Below are 22,758 nucleotides of genomic sequence, written 5' to 3' on the forward strand. Positions count from 1 at the left end.
GGGGGGGGCGGCCAGACAGAGCGAGCGAGGAGGAGGAGGAGGAGGACGCCGAGGAGGAGGAAGGAGGAGGCAAAGAAAAGAAGCGGCGGCGGCGGCGGCGGAGGAGGAGGGAGCGAGGAGGCGCGCGGCCCCCCGCTCCCTCCCTCCCCCCCTGACCCCCGACCCCCGCCGGCCGGCCCCCCGCCCCAGCCCCGGAGGGAGCTCATGGGAGTATGAAGGAGATGGTAGGAGGCTGCTGCGTATGTTCGGACGAGAGGGGCTGGGCCGAGAACCCGCTGGTCTACTGTGATGGGCACGCGTGCAGCGTGGCTGTCCACCAAGGTACGGGGGTGGCCCGCGGGGGGCGGCGGGACCCCGGGGGCGGCGCGCGCGGGGAGCCCCGGGCCGCGCCCTCCGGAGACCTCCCAGGGCCCGGGCGCCCCTCCCCCACCCCACCTGAAGGGAAGGGAGGCGTCGGGGGGCACCCCCCGCCCGGTCCTGGAGGACCGGGTCAGGCATTGTTTTCTTGCCTATTGTTCCAGTCCCGCGCCCCCCACCCCAAGTTGAGGGAGTTTGGGGACAGACTAGGGGGCAGTGAGTGCACTCTCCGCGCCCCACACCGCCAGTGTCGGGGCTGCTGGGGGAATGTTTACCTGCGAGGTGTCCCCTCCCGCCCGGTTATTTTGGTCCCGGCTCCCGGAGGGAGAGGTCAAGGGGGGGTCATCCCCCCCTCCCGCTTCCGGATACTGGGAGGAGCGGAATTGGGAAGGGAGGAGAAGGGTCCCAGGGGAGAGGGGACTCCTAAAATCCTCCGGGAAGAGCTGCGGATAGGAGAGAGGTTGTGAAGGGGGCCGGGAATTGAGAAGAGGGAGATTTGGAGTTTCCCCCAACAGCACATGGTTCGGGAGTTAACTCCTTGAGGAGTCTTGCCGAGGGCGCAGGCTGGCATCTCCCGCCTGTCTGGCACAGCCAGCTAACCCCCCCCCACCCCCCCTCCGCCACTTCCTGGGACAACCCTTAATGCTGTCTCTGTCCGGGCTTCCCGCCGCTCTCCTATTGGTTACCTGCACTGCACCTGCCCTTGGCCTTGACTTTTGACCTGTACCTATTATAATTAGAGGCTTAAGATGAGGTCCCTGGACCCCCTACTTCCCCACCTCTTCCCTTACTGGCCCTTTAAGAAATGCCCCCCCCCCCCCATAACAACAAAACGCGTTTGACTATCGTAAATGTTGTCCCTCTGGTTTTCTCTATTCCTGATGATGAAGACTGTTCCCAGGCAGGAGTTGAGAAACCGATCCAGAAAGAGCATGGGGTGGTGGTGGGGGTCTTCTAGAAGTTTAAGGTCAAGGACTCAGACTTCTCATCCCTGTTTGGAGTGCTTGGTTGTGTGGTTGAAGGCTGGCCATGTGCCGTTAGGCATTCCTTGTGATCCAGCTGTCTAGTGAGTGACTCCAGACAGGGGAGCAGCCCCACCTCCTTTAGAGTCACCCCCTTCCCCCAGTTGCTCTGAGAAAAGCCACTGCCGACAGATTTACTTGGTGATTCTTCCCAACCCCCAGCTTGCTATGGCATCGTCCAGGTGCCAACGGGACCCTGGTTCTGCCGGAAATGTGAATCTCAGGAGCGAGCAGCCAGGGTGGTGAGTTTGAGACTCCCTCCCCGCTTCTGTACACCTGAGCATCTCCTCCCAGTTAAACTAGGGGACTCAGCCTCAGGCTGAGGCTAGGGCGGGACTGTCACACAGGACTTCCTGTTTCCTGCACATCTCTCACCAACCCATCTCTCCCTCAGCTTATCCTCTACTCTGCCCCACCCCCAGCACTGGGCCTTTTATTTTTGTTAGTTGTTTGAACTTTTTATTATGGAAAGTTTCCAACATGTATAGAAGTAGAGGGAATACTATAATGAATTTCACGTCCCCATCGCTCATCTCCGACAATCACCACTCATAGCCAACCCGGTTTCTTCCATATCCCCGCCCATCCCCCATAGACCCCTCATTTCATCCTGGGGCCCTGTGAATGTGTTCAGGAAGGGCCCAGCTCAGCAGATCCTCCCACCCCCTTTTGGAAAGCCCCCCAAAATCCCTGTGCCCCTTGCATTGGCAGAGGTGTGAGCTGTGCCCACACAAAGACGGGGCATTGAAGAGGACTGATAATGGAGGTGAGGGGGGCCCTGAGCCCCAGAGCTCATCGGTCAAGGTCAGCAAGGCCCCCTGAGCGGGGTCTGGGAAGGCAGGAGTGGACTATTTTGGGGTGGCCAGGGTGGGGCTGGAGACTGGGTTTGCCTTCCCTTGCTGGCAATGGAATCTGATGGGCAGGCTGTGGAGGGGGGACCGTGTGCAGCTTGGGGCGGTGAGGGGCCAGGGTCTCAGGCCATCCCCCCACCGCCCCAGGCTGGGCCCACGTGGTGTGCGCCCTCTACATCCCGGAGGTGCAGTTCGCCAACGTGCTCACCATGGAACCCATCGTGCTGCAGTACGTGCCTCACGACCGCTTCAACAAGGTCAGTGGGCCCTGTCTGGCCCCATACCAGCCAGCCGTCCTGGGGTCCCTCAAGCTCTCTCTCCATCCAGTGGAATCTGATTCTGTCCAGCCAAAGGGGGACTCAGGAGGTGGGTAGGCGCCTTCCCCTGCCAGACACCTGCCTGTGCTCTGGAACTCCTGGGGACGAGTAGGCTCCGTGGCAGTAGTAACGCTGGGTCGTGGACCTGAGCAAGCGCGTCACTTATTCATTCACTGAACACGTTGTACAGAATGCCTACTATGTGCCAGACCTGGGCCGAGGTACCAGGCGCACGGGGTCACTTATCAAAACAGATGTGTTCTCTGCCCCGTGGAACGCACGCTTTTGTGTGGGAAGACTAAATATCAATAAACAGGCAAATAAAATAAATGCAGTTTGTGGTCAGTGCTGTGAAGAAAAGAAACAAGGTACACAAATAAAGACTACCTCATAGGGGGTCTGACGTTAGATAAAGTGGTCAAGGAAAGAGACGTGGGCTGAGGCCAGCCTTGAGGAGGGTGGGGCTCCGGATCCAGGCATAAGGAACAGCATGAGCAAAGGCCCAGAGGTGCAGTAAGCTGACTGTAAGCAAGGCAGACCTAGTCCCCGGCCTTACAGGCCTCACCCTCCAAGGACTGCTGTCCAATACAGTAGCTACCAGCTACATGCGGCTACATAAATTAGTTAAAATGAAATACGATTTAAAGTCCCAATTCCTCAGTCGCACTAGCCACATTTCGGGCGTTCAGTAGCCTGCGTGCTTTATGGCTACCGTATTGGACAGCGCGGTATGGAAAATTCCCATCATCGCAGAAACTTCAATTGGATAGCACTGGCCTAGGATCCCGCGGAGAGGATAGAGCTGAGAAGGCCAAGGGATCCCTTGGGTAGAAGGGAGAAGGGGATGATTGTACCGTGTCCTGCAGACATGCTACATCTGTGAGGAGCAGGGCCGGGAGAGCAAGGCGGCCTCAGGAGCCTGCATGACCTGTAACCGCCACGGATGTCGGCAAGCTTTCCATGTCACCTGGTGAGACCCCTGCCTGTGCCACTCCCCCTCCAGGGTTCTCTGGAGTCCCTGGGCAGCTGGCCCAGCCCCCTCCAAGGCTTGCCACGGCCAGCTGTCTTTTTGGTGGCAATAGCAGTGACGGTGGGAAGAAGGTGGCCGGTCTGGTCTGTGGCCACCCGCTTCTCAGGCTACCCTGTTTCGCTTAGCGCCCAAATGGCCGGCCTGCTGTGCGAGGAAGAAGTGCTGGAAGTGGACAACGTCAAGTACTGCGGCTACTGCAAATACCACTTCAGCAAAATGGTGAGTCTTGTCCGCCAGGTGGTGAGTGGGTCAGTCAGTCCTGCTTTCGAGGGTATGGGTTCCAGGCCAGGCTGGAGCCAGGTGCTGGGAGGATGGAGATGGAGGGAGCCCAGGCCCTGCTGTGAGGAGCTGTGCCACTGGATAAGGAAGGGGTTGAGGTACAGCCCGTGGGAGGTGAATGAGGGCTGAGCCAGGCGGTCCGTCCCAGAAGACAGCTCAGACCCTGCCTGTCACAGTCTGGGAGGCTTCAAGGAAGAGGCAGCATTTAAGCGCAAGTAGAAGCAATAAGAGCCAACATCTGTGGGGATGACTGTGCTCTGGCCTCTGTGCAAAGCTCTTTACTTGTGTCATTTTATGTGGTCCTCCCCGCAACCCTAAGAACTGGGTGTACAGTATTCTCCATGTTACAGATTAGTAAACTAAGACCCACCAAGGTCGTGTAACTTATCCCACAGCTGGTGTGCGGGATTCGGAGCACACAGTTTGATCTGAAAGCTCCTTGGGGACCTGCCAAAGCAGAGACAGAAAGAAATGAGTCCTAGGTGGTGCCACTGGCATGGACCAAGTCCTGAGGTGATAAAGAGAACTTGGGGACAGAACAGGGTGCTTGGGGAGAGTGAGGCAGGAGATGACCACAACACTCAGGCAGGGCCAGAGCAGGGCTGGCTTCTGCCCTGGGCTTCCGGGGCCCAAGAAGAGGCTGGAGGAGGGCTTCTATTCCACGGTTGTGGAGAGGCCTGCATGCTCCAGAAACTCTGGCGGTGTCCTAGAGAGGGAGGCTGCAGCCTGAAATGGGAATTCAGCTTGGTCCTTACAGCGCCCCCCTCGCCCCGCCCCAGGGCCACAGGCTTCTAAGCGGGAGGGTAACATGATCAGATTTGTTTTTTAGGAAGATTACCCTGGCAGCCACTGTGAGGCTGGATCCCAAGGGCTGAGGCTGGAGGCTGGGAGACAGCTGCGAGAAGGGGGGGCTGGAGGGATAAGGCTGGACTCTAGAACTGTTTCTAGGTAGACAGGCCTACATGTGGGGGTGGCTGAGAAGGAGGATTTGAGGGTGGGACAGAGGACCCAGGCTCTCAGTGCTTGGGCACCTGGGCCTGCTATGAACAGGGGGATGCGGTGCGCTTCTGTAGGGTTGGCCTATGTCCTGTTCCGCCCTGGATAGTTCCAGTTTGTGCCTGTCACCCTGGTGTAATTAATAGTTCCCCCTTTTGTTTTCAGAAGTGTCCTGGTTTGGATCATAAATTATATGGTCACCTTGGTTTCAGGGTTTGATGACAACTTAGGACAAGCTCTGTGGGGCCAACAGGAGGGGCCACATGGGGATGTTCAGGTGTGGTGGCTGTCGCCCCCCGCCCCCCAGCAGGGTGGTGGTGGCAGCCCCAAGGAGAGAAGGCTGGACTGGAATCCTCAGGTGCCCACCAGGATACGGTGGGGCAAGGTGTGAGGGGGACCGAGAAGGGGAGAATCTTGTGTTTGGCAAGGTAGGAGCAGTACCCACCACTGGGGAGCAACTGGGTTGGATGGGGCTTGAAATCAGTCCTTGGATTTGGCAATTGAGAGGCAGTGGGTGACCTTCGAGGGGACACCTGCAAGTCTGGGACAGGTGAAGCTGTCAGGCAGGGGGCAGTCCTCAGCTGTAAAGGGAAGGAGGGGGCAGACACTGGCTGGATGGAGAGGCAGAACGAGGATCATTTGGGTTTTTGCTATTGGGCATGTTTACTTCCCCCTTCTTAAGGGCATCAGGTCCTTTGGGACAGAAGGACCCCCTGTGGGTTTGATGGAGGGGGAGGGCCAGGACCAAGAGAGGAAAGGGCTGATGGCTGGAGCGAAGTACCAGGGGGCATGGGGCAGAGTGCAGGGGAGCAGGGACTGCCCAGGACTGCCCATGCAGCCTCTACCCCAGCAAAAGAGGTGGAACTGGGCTGTGGCTCAGGCTGCCTGAGATGGGCCAAGAGGCACCATGGAAAGATGTGGGCAGAAAATAAGAGACTCAGGCCCTTGTCCTACCTCCAGTGGTTCCTTGCTAGGGCCAAGACGCCTCTAGCTCTTCTGGGCCTCAGTTGCTGAATCTGTGCATTGCATAAGCCAACTGGGGAAGCTCTAGGATTTAAGACTAGAGAATGCCTTCTGCTGAGCAAAGTATCATTGAAGACACAAGGTCCTTTTAGTGACAAGCAGGGTGGGAGGGACTGGCCACCCGGGATCGTTGGACTTCCAGGAATCTTGTCCTAGCCTAGCGAAAGGAGGGTTTGGCAATTCCTCTCTCTTCTTTCCCCAGAAGACATCCCGGCATACTAGCGGGGGAGGCGGAGGGGCCGGAGGAGGAAGTGGCACAGGGGCAGGTGGCAGTGGCTTTATCACTGGCCGGAGAAGCCGGTCAGCCTCTCCATCCACCCAGCAGGAGAAGCACCCTTCCCACCATGAAAGGGGCCAGAAGAAGGTAAACGTCTTCTCCCTTTCCTTCTCCTGCCCACACCCACAAACACATAACCCTTCCTTCCTTCTCTTCCTTCTCTTTCTTTCTTTCTTTTCTTTCTCTTTCTCTTTCTTTCTTTCTTTTCTTTTTTCTTTCTTTCTCTTTCTTTTTCTTTCCTTCCTTTCTTTCTTTTCTTCTCTTTCATATTTTACTTATTTATTTGAGAGATTAAGAGAGAGCACGAGCGGGGGGGGGGGGGGGAGAAGGAGAAGTGGCTCATGACCTGAGCCAAAGGCAGACACTCAACCGACTTGAGCCCCCCAGGCGCCCCAACACATAACTCAGGAAACCACCACAAGGTGCCCCTGAGGCCTTGGGGCCTGCCCCCATCCTTCCCCTGAGGCCACTAAAGGCCAGCAGGGGACTGAGGCAGTGACACACGAGGGTCAGGGAGGGTAAGGTGAGGGCCTGGCTTCCCTGGAGCTCTCTGTGTGGTTGCTCCGCATCCTCCTCGTGACATGACAGTCTCCAAAGCCCTCAACACACGGCCCTGCACGTTTGCAGACACCTCCACAGTCTAGCCATGGGGCAGCCCACTTGTCTCTGTCCCCTCATGCTGCACATCCCAGTGTGCCTTGTTCCCAACCCAGCTGCACGCACAGCTCCATGTCCCAGGTGGACACCCTCGCAGGTGCGGGCTCCTGTGTGTGGTACTCTGTGTCCCTGATGTGCTAATGGGACAGGCTATTTTTAGCAAGCAGTCAGGAGGAGGGGGAGGGGCCTTTGGCTCCCAGGGCAACCTGCCTGAGCCATTCTTGTCCAGCCTAAGTCTCCCAGTCTCTCCGTAGGGGGAGATGATGCCCACAAAGCCCATCCCTGAGAGGGGACTATTCCCCCCATGCACATGGCATGTGTATCCTCAACCAGACTGTCCCCCCACAACCCAGATCTGGTCACTTCTCCCTCCCCAGAGTCGAAAGGACAAAGAACGCCTTAAACAGAAGCACAAGAAGCGGCCTGAGTCACCCCCCAGCATCCTCACCCCGCCTGTGGTCCCCACTGCTGACAAGGTACTGCTGCCCACACGCAGGGGAGCGGCCGAGGTAGGGGAGGGAGACAAGTTGCAAGGGGTGGGGGTGAGCCAGGGACTCTGGGCAGCCCCCAGCAGCTTCAGGTTACTATGCCTCTGTTCCCCACCCCACCCCTCTCCACCCCCCCCTTCTACCCTATGCTCTTCAGCCCCACCAGTCACTGACCAACCAGGAGGGTCGGGGTGGGGTGGGGGGTGCTGCCCTGCCTGCTGGCTGCCAGATGTTTACATCTGCCTCTCTCCAGACAGAGAGCGTCAGCACTGGGCTCTTGTCTGCGGGTTCAGTACTCAGGCTGGTTCTTCACATTCTGGGGCCTATTTCCCCAGAGATAGGCAGAGAGGACCCCTTCGCTCTTACCCCTCCCCCACGTCAGGACACTGCCCAGAGCCTGTCTCCCAACCAAAATCCCATGGTGGCATGGGCAGGCCCACGGACAGCACCCCGAAACTCCCACTCATCCCACCCTTCCCAGGCTTGGTATGTCGGGCCTGTCTCCAGAAATGGGCAACATCTGGAGGAACAGCCAGCAGGCCCTCCCCGGGGCTACAGAGTCGCTAATCCAAGCCAGAGCACCCCTTCCTTCCCCCCACCCCCCACACCGAAGGAGCACAGGGGCCTGGAGAAACTGCTTCTTCCTGTCCCCGTTACTACCCCACTCACCTCCACCCACCTTAGGAGGTTGGCAGAGCTCTAGGCATCTTAGCAGGAGGCTTGGGTATCGGGTTTCCAGGGTGATGTTGTGGCAACTGTCCCAGTAACCCTCTCCCCGCCTGCTTCCCAGGGCTCACCTGGAAAAGCTTGTCATTCATGCCCTCTGACCTTTCCCTGGGGCCTGCAGGGCCAGAGATATGGGAATTCCCAGCGGCCAGGTATTCTCTGGACATGTAGGAGACTTCTGCCCATCCCCCTCCACCCACCCCAGCATTTCAGCTACCCCTCCCCCTTGCCCCTCTCCTCCCTTGCTCTCAGAACCACATCTGGCTCCCTTCAGAACTCCAGCTGTTGAAAAGAACAAAGAGGAAGACAGAGACCAGGACTCCGCCCAGGGAAGGGCAGCGCAGGGTGGCTATCGTCCCCTGATCCATCCTTCCTCTAGCATTTGTTCCGTTACTGAATACCTGGTCTCCACCAGGAGGAAAAGCACCATCCCTGGCAGTAATACGAAGCCCTAACTCACTCACGCATCACGTGCCAGGGTCCCTTCTCGAACAGGAGGATGGAAGGGGTCTGTGGGGATTAGCTCATTTAATCCTCAAAATAATCCAATGAATTAGGTATTTTTATTAACCCAGTCTAATAAATGAAGAAGCCGAGGCATAGAGAGGTTAAGTAATTTACCTTAAAAGCACACAGCTAGTGAGTGGGGGAGTGGAGATTTGAACACAGGCAGTCTGGCTTGAAGGCCCATACTTTTCCACGGGCCACTGTCTGTCTCTGCGGTATATTCATCGCGGCTACCGGCGTCTGCCATTGCTGACCCCATGCTATGGATCTGGCTCTGTGTTCCTCGTGCCAGTTCCAAAGAGACCTCGCTGGCCCTGTCAGGACCCTGAAGCTCAACAAGGTTGAGAGGCCACACCACATACCACAGCAGGAGATGGCAGAGCCCACCAGGCCCACAGCCTGCCCTGCCTGACCCCAGAGCCCATGCTGCCCGCCGGGGCGTGCTGGAGGCCTCCGATGTGGGGACTGGATATTCCAGTGCAGTGTGGCAACTGTTGACAAGGCTGATGTGAGGACACGGTGCCCTAGAACTAGGAGGACAGAGTGACCCGGTCCACCCCAGGGATCTAGGTGGCCTCATGGATCGAGGCCTCATGGACTTCCAGGCATGAGAAGTTTCCCAGGCAGAGTAAGGAGAGGCCGTGCTGGCAGAGGCATGGCACTGCAAGCTCACGTTGTCTAGGAAGGGCCCAGGGTGGCCAGGGGAGGGGGTGTCCGCCAGGTGGAAGGGCGGTGACTGGCGGGCTCAAGGATGGGGCCTGGGCAGTGCTCCCTCTGCCCTGCGCACGTCACGGCCAGCACAAGTCCAGCCTTCTGGGACCCACTAAGCGTTTCTTCAGTGGATGACTGAACCGATGGGCACATCTGGACAGGCTCAGGGACTGTTGTCACTCTCCTCTGCCTCAGGTGAAGGACAGACTCCCCTCTCCTCACACCCACCTCCCCGATCTGGGCTCCCCGCCCACAAGTCCTTCCCGAAGCCAACCTGGACTCTCCCCCTAGCGCCTGGGGCCCTGTGTCCTCCTGTCGCACTGCCAGGTTCGGGTAAGCCCGGGCAGCTGGCCTTGAGCCTTGCCCTCTCCTCCTTCCCTCAGGTCCCCTCCTCAGCTTCGTCCTCCTCCCACCATGAGGCCAGCACTCAGGAGACCTCTGAGAGCAGCAGGGACTCGAAGGGGAAAAAGCCTTCCAGCCATAGCCTGAGTCACAAGGGGAAGAAACTGAGCAGTGGGAAAGGTGTGAGCAGTTTCACCTCCGCCTCCTCCTCCTCCTCCTCCTCCTCCTCCTCTTCCTCCTCCTCTGGGGGGCCCTTCCAGCCTGCAGGTGAGTGTGGGCATCCTGGAGGAAGCTGGGGGCGGGACAGCCTTCGGCCCAGAGCTTCTCTAGCCAGGGCCTCTGCGCACTGCTTTGCGTCTCATTTGCTTCTTAAATTGGTTAAAAATGGGGGCTCCCCACCAAGTGACTCCTCTCCGGACCCTCCCCTCAGCCCCTCCTTCTCAGGCCCCCCCCCCCCCCCCAGCCGGGACAGTATTCATTATCCCCTGCACTTGGGCCATGAGGTGCCATTTTTAAAGTACCAACACTAATGATATCTTCTGTAATCTCTCCAGCCCAGTGAGGTCAGCTGGGCAGGAGTTCTCTCTCCCCTTTATGGCACGTGGGAAAGCTGGGGTGGGGGTGGGGGATACTCATGCCAAGACATAGAGACAGAGGCAGAGCTGGGACAGGAACCCAGGCTTCCCCCGCCCCCCGACCGGAGCTCTCTCCAGCTAGTGCAGTTGGGTGGGGGGTGGGATCTGGGGCGCAGCTATAATTCTGTTTTCCCTCTGTGTAGTCTCATCCCTGCAGAGCTCCCCTGACTTCTCGGCATTCCCCAAGCTGGAGCAGCCAGAGGAGGACAAGTACTCCAAGCCTGCAGCCCCTACCCCCTCAGCCCCCCCCTCTCCCTCAGCCCCCGAGCCCCCCAAAGCTGACCTCTTTGAGCAGAAGGTGGTCTTCTCTGGCTTCGGGCCCATCATGCGCTTCTCCACCACCACCTCCAGCTCGGGCCGGGCCCGGGCCCCGTCCCCTGGAGACTACAAGTCTCCTCACGTCTCGGGGTCCGGGGCCTCAGCAGGCACCCACAAGCGAATGCCCACACTGAGTGCCGCCCCTGTGCCTACGGAGGAGACCCCTGAGACAGGCCTGAAGGAGAAGAAGCACAAAGCTAGCAAGAGGAGCCGACATGGACCAGGTCGTCCCAAGGGCAGCCGCAACAAGGAGGGGGCTGGGGGCGCAGCTGCTCCCTCCCTGCCCAGTGCCCAGCTGGCCGGCTTTACCGCCACTGCCGCCTCGCCCTTCTCCGGAGGTTCCCTGGTCAGCTCTGGCCTGGGCGGTCTGGCCTCCCGCACCTTTGGGCCTTCAGGGAGCCTTCCCAGCCTGAGCCTGGAGTCCCCCCTGCTAGGGGCAGGTCAGTGACCCTTGGGCATCTCAGGGCCCAGCCAGTCTAGTGAGGGAACAGAGGCAAAGGCATACAGTCAGAGGGAAATGGGATAGATGCTCCGAAGGACAGAGATAAAGGATGGAAGAGCCAGTCAACTCTAAGACGCTCCCCCGTTCCTGTCTTCTGCCGGGTCGTGGTGGGAGAGATTGGAGTAGAGTGCCAGTAGGACTTACCTATTAGAAAAGCCTGGAATCCCCCTGGCCTGGGCAGGGCAGTCTAATAAGCAGGCATTTCAAGCAGATGTCCCATAGGCAAGAAGTGACATCTTTGCAGCAAGAGGGTTAGACTGATGTGATACTCCCCAGATCCAGGGGAGTATTATCCCTGGGGAGGGGCTGCCCCAGCCACCTGACTGAGGAGGGGCCTGGGGCCTGGGGGGGAGTGGTGACCCGAAGTTTCCCTCTGTGTCCTTCTTGTGCCTGTAGGCATCTACACCAGTAATAAGGACCCCATCTCCCATGGTGGCAGTGGCGGAATGCTGCGCGCTGTCTGCAGCACCCCCCTCTCCTCCAGCCTGCTGGGGCCCCCAGGGACCTCGGCCCTGCCCCGCCTCAGCCGCTCCCCATTCACCAGCACCCTCCCCTCCTCCTCTGCTTCTATCTCCACCACTCAGGTGAGGCCTTACCCCTGGGCTCCTCCATCCCTGGGCAGGTGGGGGACAGACAGGCTGCCTGGGACACCAGCTCTCCATGGGAGAGATTGAGAGATTGGGCTTGGTCGCCACCAGAATGTCTCCCTCTCTGGTCTTCTCCCCAGCACACCTGATCCCCTCCCCCTCTACACACACAGTTGTGCCCTAGATCCAAGAATAACCACCAGGCTGGACTCTACCTCCTTTCCCTCAGGTGTTTTCTCTGGCTGGCTCTACCTTTAGCCTCCCTTCTACCCACATCTTTGGAACCCCCATGGGTGCCGTTAACCCCCTCCTCACCCAAGCCGAGAGCAGCCACACAGGTATGTGTCTCTGACCCCATTCCCTCTTCTTCCCAAAGACCTGAGGGGCACCCATCACCTGCATGTCACCCCAGACAGATGGGAGGACTTTCCGGCTGCCCCCTCCCTCTGGCCATTGCCCGCCCTGAAAAAAAAAAAAAAAAAAAATTCACACACAACAAACCAGGGTACACTTAAGCACGTTAAAAAAACAAAACAAAACCGTGGAGGGACGGGACAGGACAGGACCGGCAGAATTACTACTGCTCACAGAAGAAAAAGGCTTAATGGTTTGCTCAAAGCAGTTGAAGTAGAGAAAGGCGGAGCCAGAGCTCACATTCTGGCCCTGACTCCAAGCCCAGTTCCCTGCTGGCCTCTTAGTCCTCGGGATGGGACCTTTCGAGTCCACCAGCTGGGCAACCTGCGCTCCGGGTATTTCGGAGTTAAGGGGGAGGATCACAAGCGCCCCTCCCCCTCCCTGGAGAGTCAACCCAGCCCCAGAGAGCTGATTGGTGCAGACACACCACCTGGCCGGTTAGGGGGCGGGGCTCACCTCCCGGCCGCCCGTTCAGGTAAACCTTCTTAAAGGGGCCGAATCCGATTCCAGAATTAATGATCTGACAGCGCAGGGTGACCACCTTTTCCAAAACCCAAATTGGAATTCTGTGGCCCGGCAAAAGGTTTTGCAGTCTAACTTACGAGTTTATGAATATGAGAAGTCGCACAAGACTAATTACAATAGCTGCAGTTTTTAAGGGCTTGCTGCAGGACAGCTGACACTTCACATTTATTACCTTGTTTTTAATCCTCCTAACAGTCATTTTAGTGAGATTAGTTTCAAGCCCAAGGTCACATAGCAAGTATCAGGTCCAAGTTCAACCGAGGACTGTCTAGACCCTGAATTTCTATAACCCTGAGTCTACCAGGAAAGAAATTGAGAGGTGGTTCTGAAAGAAGCCAGGCAGTGTCCGCCTTTCTGCCTAGAGAAGGGGAAAGAGGACCAGATCCCATGGCTGTGCCTCCCAAGGGGCCAGGTTTCCAAGCCCGGGCTCCCAGCGCCTTACGAGCTAGAACTGCCAGTCTGGGGTTGGGGGAGATCCTGGGGGAAAGGGGTCTGCGGTAAAGTCCCAGATCCCGCACCCACTTCCCAGGCGGGGACCGTGAGGCCGACGGCACCTCTTCCCCGCTGATCCCTGCTCCCCTTCTCCTCCCAAGAGCCAGACCTGGAGGACTGCAGCTTCCGGTGTCGGGGGACCTCCCCCCAGGAGAGTCTGTCTTCCATGTGAGGGAGGGGGCGGCGGCTTGGGGGAGGGGCTGGGAGCGGGGCTGGAGGGACACTAGAGGGAGGAGGGGACGGAGAGACGGGCTCCAGGAGAGGGTGGGGTCCAAGAGGGGACGACTGGAACCCCTGAGGGGGGGAGGAGGGAGACAGGCGTGGGGACGTGAGGTAAGCCTGAGTCCGGTTTTCTCTTCTGACCCCAGGTCCCCCATCAGCAGCCTCCCCGCACTCTTTGACCAGACAGCGTCTGCACCCTGCGGGGGTGGCCAGTTAGACCCAGCGGCCCCCGGAACGACTAACATGGAGCAGCTGTTGGAGAAGCAGGGCGACGGCGAGGCCGGTGTCAACAGTGAGGAGGGGTGGGGCCGGGCTGGGAGACCTGCCCTAGGACCCCCAGACTCGGTCACCTTTCTCTCCGAGGTCCCCAAACTTCTTTAAAGTTCCGCCCCTTGGCCCCGCCCCAGCCTTAACTCTTGGCTACCCCGAGCCTTACCTCTAACCTTTGCTAGGCCCGGCTGCTGGACCCGCCACCTGTGCACCAAGCCTTCGGCCTCCGCGGCCTCCTGGCCCTTACGTTACTAGGCTCCAACTTCCCAACTTCCACCCGCCTCTAACGCTCCCAGTCAGAGCCTCGACCCCCAGCCTCAGGCCCCGCCCCTAGTCCTCACACCTCTGGCTCCCCCCGGGTCCCGCCTCTCCGAGCTCACCTGAGTCTCTTGCTATTGCCAGCGGGCGCCTTCTCCTTTGGGTCTGAGTCTGAATTCCTCCGCCAGGCCCCGCCCTCCAAGCCCCGCCTCCGGTTCTCTCGCCCCGCCCCCCGCCCTCGCCCCGCCTCTCCAGGCCTGCAGGGCTCAGGCGCTCTCACCCTCTCTCTGCAGTCGTGGAGATGCTGAAGGCACTGCACGCGCTGCAGAAGGAAAACCAGCGGCTTCAGGAACAGATCCTGAGCCTGACGGCCAAGAAGGAGCGGCTGCAGATTCTCAATGTGCAGCTTTCTGTGCCCTTCCCCGCCCTGCCTGCCTCCCTGCCTGCTGCCAACGGCCCAGTCCCTGGGCCCTATGGCCTGCCTCCCCAAGGTAAGGGGATTCCCACCGAGTCCGGGAGTGGGAGCCTCTGCCGGGCAATGGGATGATCCGGCCCCGACTGCAGCCCTTGACCTCCTTCCCTGATCCCCTCCTTCAGCTGGCAGCAGCGATTCCTTAAGCACCAGCAAGAGCCCCCCGGGGAAGAACAGTCTTGGCCTGGACAACTCTCTGTCCACGTCTTCCGAGGTGGGCGCTGCAGGGGGGAGGCGGGGGGGGGGGCAGGAGGGGAAGCACCAGGGCCTTCGGGTCTCGTCTTCACCCTGCAGCTATTGGAGCCTGGGCAGTGAAGTGATTGGCTGAGCAATTGGTTGACTGATCCATTCCTTCCTTCATTAAATAATAATTATAGGTGCTTACTTAATGCCAGGCACTGGTCAAGCAATCAATGAGCAAAACGGTCACAGCCCTGCTCCTGAAGATAGACTAGCGATCCAAGAAAATAATCATTACAAACCAGGAAAAGTGCGAAAATGGAAATACCTTAAGGGCTGTGAGGCAGAATCGGGGTGGGATTCTTCTGGAGTTAGGAGGTGGTTAGGGAAGGCCTCTTTGAGAAGTATTTGGGAAAGGTTTATTACAGCAACTGGCACCCAGTAATCCCCCTGTGATCGGCGGTGTTGGGGGGAGCAGTCTATCCTTAGGTTGTGGTTACTGTTGAAATCAAACAAACGGGGTGGTGTATACCTGAGCAACAATAATCATAGCGCTAACGAGTATTGATTGCACACTTGCCCTCTGAAATCATGTCCTGTGCTGAGACTTTCAAAGCATCGGTTTGTTTAGTCTTCCAATAACCTTGTGGAACAGTACTACTATTCCCCTCATGTTATGAGTGAGGAAACTAAGACAGAGAAGCCAGTGAACTGTGGACACAGAATTTGAACCTGAGTCTTTCCCCTCCAGCTGCTGTTCTCTTGCCTGCAGTTACTTAGCCTGCTTAAGAATCAATGGCTTCACCCATATATGGGAATAAGGAGATAGCTGGGGGCAAGCAGTGAACCTAGATGCTGTGGGTGTTGGTCTAGTTCACTAGATGGCCACCACCAACGTCCCTGTTCATGATTAACAAGGAGTGCGAGGGGTGCTGGGCCCCCAGGAAGTGATCTGTAAACGGGATTTGTGAAGACTATTTGGATTCTTAGCTTTTATCCCTGGGTCTTGCTTCTTCGTCCTGGGTGGCTCTGCCTGGGTGCGGTGGGGGTGGCTGTGCTCTGTGAGAATGCTGGTGGGTGCTGGGCCGGGGGCCAGAAAGGTCACGCTGGCCCCCCGCCCCTCTGACCCCTCCCTTCCCCCTCCCTCCCCAGGACCCACACTCAGGCTGCCCCAGCCGCAGCAGCTCGTCGCTGTCCTTCCACAGCACGCCCCCACCGCTGCCCCTGCTCCAGCAGAGCCCCGCTACTCTGCCCCTGGCCCTGCCCGGGGCCCCTGCCCCGCTCCCGCCCCAGCCACAGAACGGGCTGGGCCGGGCACAGGGTGCAGCAGGGCTGGGGGCCATGCCCATGGCTGAGGGGCTGTTGGGAGGGCTGGCGGGCAGCGGGGCCCTGCCCCTCAATGGGCTCCTGGGGGGGTTGAATGGGGCTGCCGCCCCCAACCCTGCGGGCTTGAGCCAGGCTGGCGGGGCCCCCACGCTGCAGCTGCCAGGTTGTCTTAACAGGTGAGGGAGAGCTCAGGCTGGGGAAGGGAATGGGGAGGCTGGCTCTGGGAGGGACTCCCCCCAACACCCACAGCCCCCCCAAAAGGAAGAATGTTCTCCAGTCTTACAGAGCATAGAATCTAGTCACCTCTTGGCCCCAGGTACTCCCGAGATGTTAGATGTGGGTGCCCTCTGGATGTGCTCTCCAGGGACGAAAGCATTGGTTTCTGTCTTGCACCCCCAGGCTTCCTTTCCCTTCCGGGAAAGTTCTTCCATCGAACTTGGCTCCCTCCCAGTGGTCTCTGAGCTTGCTCTGTTTCTCTGTAGTCCTCCCCTAAAACCGCACATCCCTGCCTTTCTCCACCTGGGCCTGAGGGAGTCTGGGAGCTTGGAGGGGCCGGGGTGGGGGAGGAGTGTCTCCCTGCCCCTTCCCATGGCCTGTGTTTGTCTCCTGCCTCAGCCTATCGGAGCAGCAGAGGCATGTCCTGCAGCAGCAAGAACAGCAACTGCAGCAGCTCCAGCAGCTCCTGGCCTCCCCGCAGCTGAGCCCGGTAATGCCCTCCCTTCGCAGGCAGCTGCGGCCTGCAGCTCCTTGGGGAGGGCCCGTGTCGGGGGCTGTGCAGGCACGGAACGGAGCGAGGGCCGCCCCAGGCTGGACCCCTGCGGGGTAGAGGGGATAAGGTTGCTCTCAGGCCCTGGGCATTGCGGAAGGGGTGCTCACACCCTAGAGGGTGGTGAGCCCCCAGTTACTGAGCATTTCCAATCCCAGCTCCAAGGATCTTCAAGGGGAGCTGCAGGGTCTGTGGCTGAGCAGGTGGGCACCCTCTCAACCAGAGCAGCCCCTTTTGGGTTCTGCGAAGGTTTCCTTTGGAGAAAAGGGAGTTCTGCCTTTTAAAAAGGAGGGAATTGAAAAAACAGAAAACATAATCATTTTCCTAGAAAGAAACACAAGAAATCCAATTCAACTGGTTACCTATAGTGGCCAGATGGGAACAGGGGTAGGAGCAGGATTTCTTAAGGTAAACGTTGATATTGTTTGGTGTTTGGAACACTGACAACGCCTTGCCTGTTCAGAGCAAAAATAGATGAATCTTAAAAGAAACAAAACAAAACAAAAAGAGGGGGAATTGAATACTATTGAGCTAGCCTAGTTGTTTCTCAACTTGGGGTCATACCACCCCTGGGGGCATTTGTGGTTGTCATAGCGACTGAGGAACTGATGCAGCGAGGAGGTGGGGCCAGGGCTGCCAGACATCCTCCAGCTCTCAGCCAGGGATGCCCCGGGGAGGGGTGCCCTGGGTCGACAGTCAGGGCCCCAACCGCTTTCTTATCCAGATGGGGAGACTGAGGCTCCGAGTGGGGAGTTCGAGACAGGACCTTGACCGTCCCCCAGGTCTCCTTCCTCATGGCTCCAGTGAGGTGGGATGGGGCCCCGGGCCAAGCAGGGCAAGCTGGCTCCGGGGACCACTGGCCCCTGAGCCGTCTGGCCCCCTTGCAGGAACACCAGACTGTCGTCTACCAGATGATCCAGCAGATCCAGCAGAAGCGGGAGCTGCAGCGGCTGCAGATGGCCGGGGGCTCCCAGCTGCCCATGGCCAGCCTGCTGGCAGGAAGCTCCACCCCGCTGCTGTCCGCGGGCACCCCCGGCCTGCTGCCCGCCGCGTCCGCCCCCGCCCTGCTGCCCGCCGGGGCCCTGGTGGCTCCCTCGCTCGGCAACAACCCGAGTCTCATGGCCGCGGCGGCCGCGGCCGCAGCAGTAGCAGCAGCAGGCGGCCCTCCAGTCCTCACGGCCCAGACCAACCCCTTCCTCAGCCTGGCGGGGGCGGACGGCAGTGGCCCCAAAGGAGGGGTGAGTAGGGGGCCCCCGGGCCGGCCTGGCCGCCCTCACCTTCTCCGGGATGGGCAGAGGTGGAGCATGAGAAGGAGGACGGAAGCCACCCCTCGGTCAGCAAGGCGCCCCGCTCCAGGCCCCAGGGCCTCTGCTGGCTCCGCCACGGTCGGACTCCGAGCGTGGGCTTATAGCAAAAGGACCAGTTAGAAAATGGCGTTCCTCCGGGGAGACCAATTAGAAAAGTCCGTTTCCTCTCTGAGTGGACCAGTTAGAAAAAGAGGATGCTCTGGGTGGGCCCTTTGGAGAAAGGCCCTCCCTCCTTCCTCTGAGGGCATATTGTCAGAGCCCAGGGTGCTGGCCTTGCTCAGCTGGGTGCCCTTGTGCAGGGCACCTTGCCCTCCCCTCCCCCCAACACCCAGACACAAACACTCGCCTTAGCCCAAGAGCCCAGGGCAGGGGCTTCAGCCAGGCTCCCTCACTGTGTCCTACAGCAGTGGCCTTACCCAGGCACCTGTTCTCCACCGGGTGTTAGAACCAGACACCTCCTAAACCCCCAGCCTCCCTTCCTCTCTTTCCAGACCGCTGACAAAGGAACCTCAGCCAACCAGGAAAAAGGCTAAATCCACCCAGCCCCTCCTGACCCCCAGATGGAGGGGGCAGATCTTGGCCTGAGGGGTCCTACCTAGCCTGGAGCAGGCACCTGCACCCAGACACTGGAGAGCCCCAGCCCAGATGGTGTGCTGAGGCCCAGGGAGTGTGGGTGCTCCTGGTGCCGAGGACTGAGCCGGAGAGGGATGCCCCTTCCATTGGCCCCTCTCCCTCCGCACTGACCCCTTTGTGAGGGGCTCAGAGGGAGGACAGGCTTCAAGCCCACCTAGGAGCCCCGACTCTCAGCAATGTTTTGAGGTCCTCCAAGAGCCACGTGGGCCATGGCATAAGTGGGGGGTTGGTTGGACCCCCCACATAAAATGGATCAGCACTTGAGTGGGGAGAGGTGGGGGGACAGGCCCTGGGCCTGCCCGTGCGCGGAAATCTCTTACGAAAGAAGGGGTGGCCCTGCTTTACCTGCGGTTTCTTCCCAACTTGGGCAGATGGCAGAAGAGATCCCTTGGACCGTGTCTCCCCGGTCCCCTGCCCCTGCCCCCTAATGAGGGTTACAAGCTGAGCTTGTAAAAGCCCACAGATGAGGGAGCTGAGGAAGGGGCAGGACGGCACCAAACTAAGCCCATGCCTCCCCACCTCTCGGGAGCCCCCCTCCCCCCCCCCGACGGTGATGGGATGGGGGCGGGCAGGGGGGCGAGGCCCAACCCTCTTGGTGCCCTGCCCCTTGTTTGCACTATTGGATTTAGGAGTGCGGAGGGTGGGAAGATGGAGCTGCCTGACTCAGAGAGCGTGTGTGCCTGTGTGCGTGTGCGTCTATGTGTGTGTGTGTGTCTGTCTGTCTGTCTGTCTGTCTGTCTGACTCCCCCTGGACCTGGGGCAGCCGAGGGCAGGGATAGGAGCAGTGCTCAGATGAGGCAGCAGCAGAAGAGGGCTCCCAGCTTTTGTTTGCACCCTCCCCACCTCACCAACTTTGGTCCCTTTCTGGGGCGTGAATGGTTAACAAAAACCAGAACAGTACTCCAATATTGGAGAGTAACTGGGGGCTGGGGGCTTTGAATCAGGGTAATGTCCTGCCTTCCCTCCCCCAGGCCCCCACATGGTCTCACTGCCCCCTCGGAGCCCCCCTTCCCCCACTGATAGTTGGTCCTGCTTCCCTGGCCCAGGGGGAGCCCCAGGGATCTGGGGGATGGGGCAAAGAGGGGGAGTAAAGTGCCACTTCCTTTGGTGAAAACCTCCCAGAATTAGCCAGCTTGCTTTGCCCCGCCCCCGCACCCCACCCCCCCCACCAACCAGGGGAGCCTTCAGCTCAAGCTGACCTGACAACTGTCCCTTCACCCACCAGCTATTTCCCCGGGGTGTAGGGGGCAATTCTCACCTTAAAGAGCCCCCACCTGCCCAGAGCCTTTGGTGGCAAAGGCTGCGGGCTGGTCGGGCAGCCGGGAGCGGGGCGAGGGTGAAGCCTGTGTCTCTGTTTCAGTTGCACTGGGGTTGGAGCCGGGAGAAGGCGTTTCCAGCTTTCCCTGATGCTCGTGTCTCATCAGTCTTTGCATGTGTGGATTTTTTGTGTGTGTTTCTGTTTGGGTTTTTGTTATTGTTGGTTTTTTTTTAAATAAAGAAAAGAAGATGTGTATATTTTTGGCAACGACAGAAACGTAGTGCAGATATATTTTTGCCTGTGCTGCTCAACTGGTTTTTTTCTGATACTGAAAATAATATTAATATTCCTGTTGATAAGACTTTGTAAGATGTTAGGGAGCTGATAAAGGAGGGGGTGGGTGGGAATCCTTCAGAGGCAATTTCTTAGGCACTTGCAAGGGCTTGGGGGTGGGGGGAAGGCAGTTGTGATGACCTCAGAAATACTCACTTTTTATTAATGCTAAATATCAATTAGAAAGAAACGATAGGATTCAGCGTTTTATTCATCTTCATCTATTAAGCTCTCTAATTCCCTGCCCCCAAACCACTGAAAAGAAGAATAACCTTTAGAGGTTCTTAGAAGAGTTGCTCTTTCACACTCACACCCTTGCCCAAGGCCAGCCCACTAAGAGCCTAAGTCAACTTCTGTTCTGGATGCTGAGGGAAGCCAATCCTCTCTGAGGCCGCTGTGGCAGAGAGTGAGAGGTCCCTAGGATTTAGTGCACTGGAACCAAGACCTCCCCGCTCCCTCCCAGCACCCATGAGCCTGGGCTTCTCATCTCCAAGAGCCTATGTTTTTCCAGCTTTCCCCAGGCTGGGGTGCAGCCGTAGGTAGGTTAGGTTGGAAGAAGGGACCCAGGCTGAGTATGGATTGCTGCTGTCCCTCAATTTGGGGCGGAGGGGGGCATGTGAGAGGTCGTGCATTTCCTTCTTCAGAGGGAGCTTTATAATAGGAAAGTTCTGGAGATCTTCAGGATCCCAGTGCAGGGGGAGTGGCTTTAGTGACCTCACCCTCCTTTTCCAGCCTCTGTCCCTTTTTCCAGGACGAATTTGGATGGGGAGTGGGGAAAGACACAGATTTGTAGATCTCTCTGCCTAGCAGAGAGAAAGGATTTGGTTTGCAGGGCGGAAATGGAGTCTGAAAATGCATGAGAGGTGCTTCGTGTATGATCACGCTCAGTGTGGAGGTGTGAGGGGGTGTGCATGCTGAACCCCTGTCCGGCTTTGAGGTCACGACTGGTGCATGAGTGTCAGAGTTGGAAGGGACCTATCTTTAGGGGTGGTTGGAGCCAGTTCCTCGCTTCACAGGTGATAGCTCCAAGCCAAGGAGGGGCAGGGGCTTGGGGCAGAGCCAGGACCAGCCCTCAGGACCCTGGCCTCCTGGTCCTGGGCTCTCTCGCCCCCCACTGCACCACCTCCATGTGGCTGGCTGTCTGTCCCTGTGTGTGTGAGTGCTGGGCTGGGCCCCGGGGTGGGAGGGTATCTATGTAGCACTGATTGTCTTAGCTCAGAGCTGATGGATCCTCTCCATAGACAATGACACTTTAAAGATTGCTTTTTTTTTTTTTTTTTTTAAGTTTTTCCTATTTGTGTGTGTCTTTCCCCTCAGGCTCCTGGGTCTACCGCTGCCTCCTGGTGTCCTAACCTTGAGGCTGAGAGCGCCCCACCCATTCCTGTACTGAGTTCTAGGGAAGGGCCTAGACAAGTGAGGGGAGCCAGAGCCAGGGGCCAGCTCTGAGAAAGGGGGACCTCACGTTTCCCTTTCCCCGAACTGGACATGCAGACAACTGTTCAAAGGCACGGGCTCCCCTTGCCAACCTCCAGCATCTTCCTTGGTGTGTGGTGGGCCCAAGTTAGGAGTAGGCGGCTTGCTCCCAATTCTTATCTCAATGGGGAGAGGTGCCCAGACAGATTAAGGTCACTTCAGTGGGGAATCTGGAGGAAGTGGGGCACAACACCCTGGCTCCTTCCAGTCACATCAATCCGGATTCAAAGTGTGTCCAGCTCCCGACCACTTTGACTTGATCTACTGAAAAGTTGGGGCCTGGGGGGTGCCTTCATTGCCCTTTGTTCACTTCCTCCAGCCCAACTTGGGACTCAGGTGGCAGGACTGGAGACCCAAACCCTGACTCCCAGCCCCGTTTTCCCCCTATCCATCCCAGCCTGTCTCAATGTAGCAGAACCTTCCTAGGGGAGCAGGGAAGGGAAGCCAGAGTTGCAAACCCAGGGGCTCCTTTTACATTCTTTCTAGAACCTCCTTTATAGCCTCAGCCCAAAAGGCAATGCCCCCCTCCTCTCACTTCCAAGCCTGGAATTGTGCATAACCCGGATCTTGTATCTTTGTATAACGGATGTTATTTGTACGAAGGGCAGTTCATAAACAGCACTTGTTCTTTTAATAAAAGAATGTTTTACAAAAAAAAAAAAAAAAAAATCCAAAGACCCCTGCTTTGTCTGGCTTTACTGAAGGGGAAGGGAGGGGAGTGCCAACGGTGGGAGCCTTGGGAGGGGGGGGGGGGAGGGGTGGTCTGTTACATTTCTTTAAGCACTTAGAATCGTAGTTCACAGACCAGTACGCGCAGGACACCCAGGTTCCTGCTGGGAACTCAGATACCTGCGCCCACCCACAAGGCGCTAATGCGTACGCCCGGGCCGGGCGGGAATCTGTGGCAAAAGCAAGCTCCCTGGGCCGAGCGGGAGCCGCGCCGCACTCCTGGAGACGCGGCCTTAGCCTCCGCCTGAGCCGCCGGCTCCCGGGAGGTCCCCGCCCGCACCGGGAGGCGCGGGCCTCGAGCGCCGGGGCGATGCTCCCGGAGCGGGCGGCCCCTCGGCACCCCTCCGCCGGCGGGCCCGAGGACGCGGCGGGGGTTGGGGGCCGGCCGGGCTTCCGGCGGCGGCGCGGGGAGGGGGGGCACCCCGGACGGCGCAGGCCCCGGGCCCCACCCGCGCGGAGCCCCGCGGCGTCTTCC

The 22,758-nt window shown here is 58.7% G+C and overlaps 2 protein-coding genes across 2 annotated transcripts in view; both read left to right on the top strand.

The window, feature by feature from the left end:
* Nucleotides 1-209: 209 nt before the first annotated feature.
* On the top strand, nucleotides 210-20,127 carry MLLT6 (MLLT6, PHD finger containing). Its single transcript, XM_021704166.2, has 20 exons — nucleotides 210-321; nucleotides 1,542-1,621; nucleotides 2,091-2,145; nucleotides 2,378-2,487; nucleotides 3,414-3,517; nucleotides 3,703-3,796; nucleotides 6,078-6,239; nucleotides 7,187-7,285; nucleotides 9,625-9,850; nucleotides 10,362-10,976; nucleotides 11,435-11,622; nucleotides 11,855-11,963; nucleotides 13,158-13,224; nucleotides 13,425-13,570; nucleotides 14,100-14,297; nucleotides 14,404-14,492; nucleotides 15,611-15,960; nucleotides 16,400-16,490; nucleotides 17,438-17,788; nucleotides 18,349-20,127. Exons 1-20 carry the CDS (start codon nucleotides 213-215, stop codon nucleotides 18,388-18,390), a joined length of 3,285 nt encoding a protein of 1,094 aa, XP_021559841.1. The 5' UTR covers nucleotides 210-212; the 3' UTR covers nucleotides 18,391-20,127.
* Nucleotides 20,128-22,593: 2,466 nt separating this feature from the next.
* CISD3 (CDGSH iron sulfur domain 3) overlaps nucleotides 22,594-22,758 on the top strand; it is a 3,432-nt gene continuing 3,267 nt past the window's right edge. The window contains exon 1 of the mRNA XM_021704375.1: nucleotides 22,594-22,656. Coding sequence (XP_021560050.1) covers nucleotides 22,594-22,656 — 63 coding nt within the window. The remainder of the gene's footprint in view (nucleotides 22,657-22,758) is intronic.

Source organism: Neomonachus schauinslandi, chromosome 15 (genome assembly GCF_002201575.2).
Source record: "Neomonachus schauinslandi chromosome 15, ASM220157v2, whole genome shotgun sequence".
Lineage (NCBI taxonomy): Eukaryota > Metazoa > Chordata > Mammalia > Carnivora > Phocidae > Neomonachus > Neomonachus schauinslandi.